The following is an 11,211-nucleotide window of genomic DNA, read 5'->3' on the forward strand; positions in this document are numbered from 1 at the left end:
GTTAATTTAATGGTGATATGCAGTAAATGGAAGGTGCAGGAAGTATAAAAGTGAACAATCTTAATAACAGATGGAGATGGGAAAAGTAAGGAAGCCAAGAGAAAGTGGAGCTGTCTGGATTTCCATCTGAATCTTACCTCTAATGTACTCCCAACACTCCCACCGGTTCTCCCATCCCAGTTATAGGGAGCTGAAATATATATTTCATTTTCTTCTTTACCTTTGATCTTCTTTAGAACCACCCTCCACCAGGATAATGTCTTTCCCCTTGTCAGCCATTTATTTATCATACCATTATCTTTTTTCTCCTAGTGCCATCTTCCCTTTCTACCTCCTTCAGTACTCTCAGATGGTTAAAATGTTCTAATTATCTGCTTAAAGTAGATGCTGCAAAGTATAAGAAATCCTTCATTAAAGTATACCTTTAATGAATAAAGGAGATGATTTTATAGTATGTAGTAGATTCCTAGAGTAACTTAACATTTTTTAATCATTGGGTATCTGTTATATGCTATGCATTATACTAAGCTGAGGCTATGAAGATGAATAAGACATGGTCCAGATCCTCATGGAATTCACAGTCTAGTATATAAGACAAGAATGTGAGCAGATAGAGAAAGATATGCAAAACTGTTTTGTGAAGACAAAGCTTTCACAAGGAACATGGTATTTGATAAAAGTTTAGAAAATAGGAATTTTTCCTGAGCAGGGAATTTCTAATCAGAGAAAACAGCTTCACATCTTTCATAAAGATATGAAAGATTAAAGTAGAAGAAATCTTCACATTTGACATCTTTAGTAGAGATCAGACTAATGAAAATTACATGGTAAATGCTGAACTCGTTCTACTCACTCCATATACCTATACATTCAAGCTAGGAACCCTCATTTTAGATATAAGAAATGGGATGTTCAGATATTTAAATTAGTTAAATTTAGATCAAATATAAGGAAGATTGTCAAATAGGCTTTATGCGAAAGGTATGAAATCCAGAGAACTCTGAATCATCAGCCAACAGACCTTGTATAAATTTAGAATATTTCAGGTTTGGGTTTTGATATAAATTTTTGAGTTGGGCGTTTTCTTTACTTAATTTGGATTCCAAATTACAGCAAATGCCGCGAATAATGTTTTGATGAATTATTTGCCTTTAAAAATCTTTCATCCCAAGATTTTGTTTATTGAAAACATATATTCTCTTAGTAGTTCTCTTAAGTGGTCAAATAAGGCATTATTTAACCATTTTACAAAGAAAAAAACTGAATCTTGGGGGGGTATATGGGATTTTTTTATTATAAGTCACAGGGACTCAACTCTAACTTAATTTTAAAAATATTTATTGGCAGATCTAACAATTTTAAAGGTAAAGGATCAAGACTAAATGATTATATATAAATAAATATTTTATAATTTCTCCATCTAGTCTAGACTTACTGTCCTCTTTACTTTTCACAGTCCTGCCTTCCATTTCTACTCTCACTATATACTTGTTCAAAACATATGAAAATGTCTTAGTAATTTCTTTTAGATAGATTTATTACTACAATTATTGTTAGTTCCTAGTAGATTAAAGTACAGATTTATTATAAATGTAGTCTCTTGATCTCCATGGGATTTTCCCTGTAGATTATTATTTGTGGATGAATATTATTACATATTACTAGAGTGACACTACATTCACTTTCTTAGATGTAAGTGCTGAACACTTGTACACATAAATAAGTGGATAGAAATTGAAGTTTCATTATAGCACTTCACTTAATTCTTTGAATTCCTGAGTAATGATGTCAAAATTCACATTGTGATTTAGCAGTAAAAATTGTTTTTTAATGATTTATTATGTGATAGCTCAGTTAGGCTCTTTTTCAATTTTGTTGAAATTAAAGAATTGCAAACTATGTGACTTGCAAAAGAATTTGTTAACCAGATACGGGTATCACTTGTTTTTTCAACACCCATACTGATAATTCAGTTTGTTGTTTTATTTACCTCCTAGGAGGTTTTCACAGCCCAGGAGACAAGGCACCATGGTAGGGTTCAGGATGGGTGAGAAGAATGCCTTTCTTTTGTGAAGTGGGCAAAAGATACTATCAAAGGAAGGTAGAAAAGATAGTCTGCACCTCCAGTATAAGAACAGAACAGTTTTAGGAAAGAACTCTCATGGAAATTGGTTCCCTGAATCTGCCCCTTATGTCTATACTTCTTTAAAATCTTCATGGACATGAGATAGGCAGACTCCAGTTTGATCCTGTGATATGGTTCATTATGTAGAAGATGCCTATGACTTACTTGATGTTACAGATCAGTTTTTACATAATTTCCTGGATGTTAAGGTTTATGTAGTGATGAGGTTTCTTGAATGCTAATGCTAGGAATAAAAAGAAACTCAAAGATTCAAGTTATCTGTTGGAACATTAGAAACTGTTTTTTAAGATGAAGAATTGTCTTTGTGTTTAAATTCCCATGTATTTTAACAGTGTTCATTTTTTAACAGGTGGCCAATATGTTCTACATTGTAGTGATTATGGCTCTTGTATTACTTAGTTTTGGTGTTCCCAGAAAGGCAATACTTTATCCTCGCGAAGCACCATCTTGGACTCTTGCTAAAGACATAGTTTTTCATCCATACTGGATGATTTTTGGTGAAGTTTATGCATATGAAATTGATGGTAAGGATTTATGTGTACAGATATATCTTTTGGTTATTTCATATTTCACAGTCAAAATTGCATTATAGTAATATTACAAATTTTCACAAATCAAACTGTTAACCAGCCTAAGTCCTCCCATGATACTTTAGTTAATCCCAGAAGAAACATAACAAAAATTAATTGAAAAAAAGTATTTCAGAATTTTTTTTAGCTGCAAATAATGGAATCTGGCCTAAACTGGCTTACACAATAAGGACATATATTAGCTCACATAACAGAAAGTTCAGAGGTAGAGTGGTCTTTGGGATTGATTAATTCATGCTAAGGACACATTCTTTTTCATCCTAGTCCTCTGTAATAAGTGTCTGATTCATACAGGTTTTCCTTTACAATTGTAAGACTCTGTCACAAGCAACAGGAGGAAAGAGACACTGTTTTCCATTGGTTCTCTTCAGGGAAAAAAGTCCCTTTCCCAGATGCCTTTTATTGAACCTATTTTTTAATCTCATTAGCTTAGATTGGCTTCAGTCTCCCTGTCCAGGGCAAGGGTAATGGAATTACATTGTTTAGTTGGATTGTATATACTCTTTTTTTTTTGGCGGTACGCGGGCCTCTCACTGTTGGGGCCTCTCCCGTTGCGGAGCACAGGCTCCGGACGCGCAGGCTCAGCGGCCGTGGCTCACGGGCCCAGCCACTCCGCGGCATGTGGGATCTTCCCGGACCGGGGCACAAACCCGTGACCCCTGCATCGGCCGGCGGACTCTCAACCATTGCGCCACCAGGGAAGTCTGGATTGTATATATTCTTGAATTGTAAAATCCAACTCTGAATACATTCTCTGCATAAAGCTATTCTATTGTTTTAGTTAAAAAGGCTAGATAACTTGTGGACATAGTTGATACTGCCAACTTTCAAGGATGTTCTTCTGACCTTCACACTGAGTTATAGAATCTTTATTTTGTTAGTTTGCTCATGTTCTCTCTTGCTCTCTCTCACCCATCTTACTTTACTCCTCCATCACCCCCATTCTTTGTTGCTCCTTACCCACCTATTTATAGGTGATTAGATCAGGGGATGGTCACATAGTAGTCATCAGTTGTTATGAGATGTTGGTTAAAACAGTGAGGTTTTACCAGCCTGGTAAAATTTTGTGTTTAATGGCTTCCTGTTTAGTGTCATTTCCAGGTTTTTATTGTCTGCTTTTTCTTATGTGGCTCTAGTTTAGTTATAAAGCATTGGATATAGTTTTTTACTCTCCTGCATTCTCTTTCTTAGGTATTTGCTTCATCAAACTAATCTGAATAGAGTGGAAATAGATTCATAAAATTTTTTAGGAGTGAAAGGACCTTATGCATCAGTTTGCCCGTAAAACCATTTTATGTGAAAGGAATGATACAGCCATGATGAGAATTTCAATGATGTATATTTTTTAAATGCTTACAAAACACCAGGTGCTAAGTGTATTATAAATATTTGTATAAAACTTGTCACTAATTCAAGATTATTTAATTCAAATCCTTGCCCTACTTGAATTTATTTTACTTTATTCCCTATAACTCTGATGGGTATTAAAGCTCTTCGCTTCCTTAATTCAGCTGTGTTATGGCTTCAGAAACATTCCAGATGGAGGCAATGAAATGCAAGGAATTCAAATCTAATCACTGTATATTTAAGAGGCACTTTAACCATTCCTTCAACCCTCCTTTGTGGCATAATAAGCTAAAGTCAGTAATCATTATGTTTGTAGATTTACTATGAGTTTATCATACTCTTTTCTGGTTTAGTTATTTTTCTTATAGAAATGTGTGGCTGAATCTGGGAGTTTTATTCTTCTTAATGCTCCTCTGGCTAAACCCTGCCTTGGAGGGTAGACATAATACAGAAATATATACTTCCTTGTATGGAGTATAGTCATAGAATAGTACCCACATCCTTCACAAAATTCTTCTCTTTTGGAATACTGTTAAGTTGGTGTTTGTATGGCTGCCTGCCCAGAAGCTTTTGCTAGAATCTGTGAAACAGATATGTACGTAATCAAAACTTCCTTCAAACAAACGTACACAAATATTGACTAGAAGCAGTAACTGATATATTACTGTTTTAATTTTTTTTTTTTCTTTCTCAAGTTTGTGCAAAGGATTCCAGTATCACTGAAATCTGTGGTCCTGGGACATGGTTGACTCCATTTCTTCAAGCAGTCTACCTCTTTGTACAGTATATCATTATGGTCAATCTTCTTATTGCATTTTTCAAGTAAGAATTTTATTTGGTTGCTTATTGTAATGAGATCATTTAATATATAGTTCTCTTTTTGAAGGAACTATACAAAATTTAAAGTATAAAGATTTTATTGAGGCTTAAACTACTAAAAATTATTTTTGAAAATTATGAATAAGAAAGCATGCATTTTCAAAATCAAATTAATTCTAAATTTAAGACTCTATCTTTCAACATGCAGTTCTTTTATAAATTTAATCTTTATTTGGTATTTATTACAAGGTGGCCAGGGAATACACACGCAGTATACAAAACAGAAAGGCAAATAGAAAATTCTTCAGTAATCCCATTCTTAGTATTTTGGTATACATCCTTTTTATATTTTATATATATGAACCACTTTTTCTTTTCAAAAATAATGTTCTTATATTTTGTATACTGTTTTTAACTAAGCAAAACATGAATATTATCCTACATTAATAAATATCCCTCTCCAGTTTTTTAATGACTGCCTCGTATTCCATGATATAGACTGTAATTTTTAAGCCAATATGTTATATTGCTCCATTCGATTGTTTATAATTTTTTGTTCCCCAAAACCACATTGTGGTTAAATTTTTTATTAATCCTTATGTATTTCCTTAGAGTGTTTTCCTAAAAGTAGAACTATTCAATATATGTATATTTCGGACTTCTTCTATTTAAGTCAAAATAGGCCTGTGTCTCCAAATCTCTGCTAACAGTAGGTATTATCTTTTTAATGGTTGCTAATTTGACAGTACATAAGAGTCTTGTTTTTATTTGCACTTATTTTGTTACTACTCAGATTGAATATTTTCTTCTGTTTTTGTTATTTATATATAATTTTAAAAGCTTAAAATCATATTTTCTGCCTATTTTTCTGGGAGTTTATAATTAAGACCCTCAGCAATATCAAACTTTGCCTTATACTGTTGCATGTATTTTTTTCCAGTTTCGCATTTGCCTTTTAGTCTTGTTTATGGTGGGGTACTCCTTTGAATCCTTGTTTAGAGCAGAATTACAATAAAATTTTAGTATTTAAAACTTTAAAATGTGATTAGCTAAATTTGTTTATTTTTATTCTTTGTTATTCAAGCAATGTGTATTTACAAGTGAAGGCAATTTCCAATATTGTATGGAAGTACCAACGTTATCATTTTATTATGGCTTATCATGAAAAACCAGTTCTGCCTCCACCACTTATCATTCTCAGCCATATAGTTTCTCTGTTTTGCTGCATATGTAAAAGAAGAAAAAAAGACAAGACTTCGGATGGACCAAGTAAGTAAAATATATTAAGGCAAATGTTTTTATTTTATCACTTATCAGTATTACACTGAAAGCTAAGTATTGTTTTAAAAATAAATTTATTTTTTAGTTTATTTATCTTTGGCTGCGTTGGGTCTTCGTTGCTGCACGCAGGCTTTCTCTAGTTGCGGTGAAGTGGGGCTACTCTTCATTGCGGTGCGCGGGCTTCTCATTGTGGTGGCTTCTCTTGTTGTGGAGCACAGGCTCTCGGCATGTGGCCTCTAGAGTGCAGGCCCAGTAGTTGTGGCGCACGGGCTTAGTTGCTCCGCAGCACGTGGGATCTTCCCAGACCAGGGCTCGAACCTGTGTCCCCTGCATTGGCAGACAGATTCTTAACCATTGTGCCACCAGGGAAGTCCCTGAAAGCTAAGTATTAATTTTATTCAGAAGACTTAACTGGTTAATGTTATTGTAAAGGCTTTTGTTGAATTTGCCTAAACATAAAAGAATTTAAAGTGCAATATGGTTATATATAAAAGTAAATTTAGTATTAAACTTCCTTTTTGGTATGGCATCTCAATTCGGTTTTGTTAAAATGCTAGTGTAATCCATAACACTCGCCGTTCTACAAACCCTTTTGACTGCTGTGTAAACAATAACACTTTTAGTACATTCTGTATACTACGTGAGACATAATAAACTCTGCCTAAAATTTTACAGTGGCTTTTTATTCTACCAAATCAGCTCTTATATTCTTGTACCTGGGTATGCGAAGGAGAGGTGTGAGAGATAGATGGGGAAGGGTATTTTATAGGAAAAGGAGATTAGAAAAGGAGGAAATACTGGAAACGATTCTTCCAGCATCACACTGTGAGTGAAGAAAGAAGTAGAAATACTTGTTTAGGGCTTTAGAAACACACCAGTAAAAAGAGAAAAAAAAAATGCTGATGATTTACATAGCCTTATGAACTCTAAATAACATAAAACTCATGAGCTAAAGTTTATCTTGATGTCTCTGTTGATCTTTTTTTCTTTTCCCTCCTTAGAACTTTTTTTAACAGAAGAAGATCAAAAGAAACTTCATGATTTTGAAGAGCAGTGTGTTGAGATGTATTTTAATGAAAAAGATGACAAATTCCATTCTGGGAGTGAAGAGAGAATTCGTGTCACTTTTGAAAGGTTCAGAAACTCTTTAATTATAACTGATTTTACATCAGAGTGGGTTCTCTTAGTTATGTCTCTTACACATTGTCATTGTTCAATTTATGTTTGTCAAACAAGTAAGTTTAGTAATGGTTTTACATAATATATTGGGAGACAGTTCAGTTCTTTACTTCTAAGACTTCATGTAAGTCAGTCAGTCAGTCTCTTAACTGTTTTTTGACCCTTGTTACAGAGGGCAGAAAAGAGTTGGTGGAGAAAAGTTAAACTGTCATAATTATTTTAAAACATGTTTCTTTCCATTAGTTTTGCTACGTTCTAAAAGTATATGGTATTTGTGTAGGTACAATAATGGTAATAGTAGTTTATGTATATGTAGCTGAATACACAGTTTTGTGTTACTCTGATGGGGGAATAAATAGCCTGTGGTACAAAGTGTGTTTTAAAATCTTATATTTTTATTATAATAGGATTAGCACTTGATCCTTTTTTTTTTAATATTTATTTATTTTTGGCCATGTTGGGTCTTAGTTGTGGCGTGCGGACTCTTCGTTGCAGTGTGCAGGCTTCTGCCTAGTTGTGGCATGTGGGCTTCTTTCTAGTTGGGGCGTGTGGGCTCCAGAGTGTGCAGGCTCAGTCATTGTGGTGCGTGGGCTCTCTAGTCATAGTGTGTGGGCTCCAGAGCTTGTGGGCTCAGCAGTTGCAGCACGTGGGCTTAGTTGCCCCACAGCACATGGGATCTTAGTTACCTGACCAGGGATCGAACCCGTGTCCCCTGCATTGGCAGGCGGATATTTCAAAACCATTAATTTTTAACATTTGTAAAACTCCTGTGTTTCCCTTACAGAGTGGAGCAGATGTCCATTCAGATTAAAGAAGTTGGAGATCGTGTCAACTATATCAAAAGATCATTACAATCATTAGATTCTCAGATTGGCCATTTGCAGGATCTTTCGGCCCTGACTGTAGATACATTAAAAACACTCACTGCCCAGAAAGCTTCAGAAGCTAGCAAAGTTCACAATGAAATCACACGAGAATTGAGCATTTCTAAACATTTGGCTCAAAACCTTATTGATGATGGTCCTGTAAGACCTTCTGTATGGAAAAAGCACAGTGTTGTAAATACACTTAGCTCCTCTCTTCCTCAAGGTGGTCTTGAAAGTAATAATCCTTTTCTTTGTAATATTTTTATGAAAGATGAAAAAGATTCCCAATTTAACATATCTGGTCAGGATTTACCTGTAATACCCCAGAGAAAAGAATTCAATTTTCCAGAGGCTGGTTCCTCTTGTGGTGCCTTATTCCCAAGTGCTGTCTCTCCTCCAGAACTGCGACAGAGACAACATGGAGTAGAAACCTTAAAAATGTTTAGTAAAAATCAAAAATCAGGCAGTTCATCTAATAGCATACCACATCTATCATCCCCACCAACCAAATTTTTTGTTAGTACACCATCCCAGCCAAGTTGCAAAAGCCACTTGGAAACTATAACCAAAGATCAAGAAACTGTTTGTTCTAAAGCTGCAGAAGGAGATAATGTAGAATTTGGAGCATTTGTAGGTAAGTTTGGCAAACTGATATTTGTATATCAACATTATTTATTTTTTAATTATAATTATCACCTTAGAAATAAAAATAAATTGTTAATAAAATCATGTACTTGTGTGACAAGTGGATTACCTTTTCATAGAGTATAGTTCTAAAAATTTTTGAAGGAGTCAGAAGTCGGGGAAGTAGGTTGAGTTGGGCTATACTAGTTATATTAGCACATACCTCTTTGGTGCAACTTACTATAATAACAATTGTATGGAAAACTTATTTGGACTTTTTTTTTTAGCGATACGCGGGCCTCTCGCTGTTGTGGCCTCTCCCGTTGCGGAGCACAGCCTCCGGACGCGCAGGCTCAGCGGCCATGGCTCACGGGCCCAGCTGCTCTGCGGCACGTGGGATCTTCCCGGACCGGGGCACGAACCCTTGTCCCCTGCATTAGCAGGCGGACTCTCAACCACTGTGCCACCAGGGAAGCCCTGGACTCTGTCTTTTGAATTTAAGCATAGTCTCTTGAATTTGATCAACTTTTGTTGAAAGAATTTGAGTGATGTGTAAGTGTTGCAAGACAAAGATATAGGGGAGCTAGAAGTAACTGGAAAAGAACAGTGTTTTATAAATAGGCTGACCATATAGTTTTTCGTCCAAACCAGTACACTTTTGAGAGTGAAAGGGTGTGTTACTGATATTTACATTAGGATAATAGGGAAAGCCAAGACTCTACTTGGAAAATGAGTATTTATGGTCAACCCATTTATATACCCAGAGAGTATGTACCCAGAGATCATTTCAGAAAGGAATGATTCATTCTTATACCTCACCTCAAGTAAAATAAGGACTGAAAATATATTTATTTTGGCAGTGATAACATGTTAATAACCTTGGTGAAAACTGTTTCAGTGAAGGAAGTGATAGAGGAAGAAGCCTGATTATAGTGAAATAAAGTACAAATGGGAGGAGTGAATGTAGAGAGTGATGGAGGGGCGACACAAAAGCTTGGCAATGAAGGCAGAAAGAACTAATATTGTGGTTTGTATGTTTAAGGTTTTATTTGTTTTGTTTTTAATGATGATGTTTTGTTATTTAAATGTTGACATTATGCCATGTGGAAGAAAAAGGTGAAGAGGGAATGCTTTGTAGAGCTAGCTAAGCCCCAGATATTTGTAGAATATAGTGTTCTAACAGCCTTCCTCTTAGATTATTAAAGATAAAAGTATTTAACAAAGAATTCTTAGAAAACTACTTGGGTTGTTCGTGGACATAACCAGAATGTTCCAAGGTTTGAAGAAGGCCCCCTCTGTCTCTTCAAGTTAGAATTTTTCCTTCAGGTGGCCTCCTAACCTTGTCTTTAACACTTATATGAGCCTTCCCAGCCTAGGAATTTACCTAGTCATGGAACATGTATAGAGATGGTTCACAGGATGTTATGTCCATGTAAAATTCTCCACATTAGGGCCAACCCCATGGATTATCTAGGTACTGAGCATGCTGATCTCTACTGCTAGGCTATGTGAGTTCACTGTAGGTTTATAGAGACAACTTTTCCTACATAAAATCTATCCCAATTTATTTTTAAAAAACATATTTTAGTCTGTTAATATATTGCCACTGGTATGGATATGTAGATATAGATATCTATATGTTTGATGTCTATATTTATATGTAATATGTATATGTGTATAATAATTATATATAATGCTTTTTTTATTGAGAGTAAAAATGATTGCTCCCCCTCTTCTAAATTTCAAGCAGTTTACTTCATATCACCTGTTGGATTCTTTTAGGATCCTGTTACTGTAAACTTGAACTACTCATCTTCTCCAGCTTTTTGATACCTATTTTCAGTATTTATCAGGAAAGCTACAGGAAACTTCAGAGCCATCAAAACTACTTACAAGACAACATACGTCACTTGTTTGAATAGACTAGGCAATGACATTATTTTGATAGAACTAAAAAAAAACAAGTATTTTTTGTTGTAATCTTTTCTTTTTTCTTTTTTAAGGACACAGAGATGTGCTGGATTTACAGAGGTTTAAAGAAACATCAAACAAGATAAAAGAAATACTATCCGTAAGTAAATCCTTATAGCAGTGCGATTATTTTGCTATTTTGGAGTTTAGTTCAAGATAGAATTAAACATATTTTTCAGGAACAATACAGTGTTAGCAGAAACCATCATCAACAGAGTTCCAAATATTTGAAGCTTATACACAATTTGAAAAAAAGAAGAAACAGTTGAAGAATATGAAAAAATGTACAAATAGCTTGCATTTTTTAACTGAAGTTAAAAATCACCTATTTAAAAGTGCTTCTCCCTATATGGTTTCCACAGACTACTCATTGAACTCAACTCTTTCC

At 34.8% G+C, this 11,211-nt stretch overlaps 1 protein-coding gene across 1 annotated transcript in view; it reads left to right on the forward strand.

Moving 5' to 3' along the window:
• TRPM7 (transient receptor potential cation channel subfamily M member 7) overlaps positions 1–11,211 on the forward strand; it is a 125,040-nt gene that overhangs the window by 86,287 nt on the left and 27,542 nt on the right. Inside the window, exons 22-27 of the mRNA XM_007455525.1 lie at positions 2,496–2,670; positions 4,779–4,905; positions 5,987–6,171; positions 7,185–7,317; positions 8,147–8,862; positions 10,856–10,923. Of these exons, the coding sequence (XP_007455587.1) occupies positions 2,496–2,670; positions 4,779–4,905; positions 5,987–6,171; positions 7,185–7,317; positions 8,147–8,862; positions 10,856–10,923 (1,404 nt within the window). The remainder of the gene's footprint in view (positions 1–2,495; positions 2,671–4,778; positions 4,906–5,986; positions 6,172–7,184; positions 7,318–8,146; positions 8,863–10,855; positions 10,924–11,211) is intronic.

This window comes from Lipotes vexillifer, unplaced genomic scaffold (genome assembly GCF_000442215.2).
Source record: "Lipotes vexillifer unplaced genomic scaffold, Lipotes_vexillifer_v1.1 scaffold24, whole genome shotgun sequence".
Taxonomy (NCBI): Eukaryota; Metazoa; Chordata; class Mammalia; order Artiodactyla; family Lipotidae; genus Lipotes; species Lipotes vexillifer.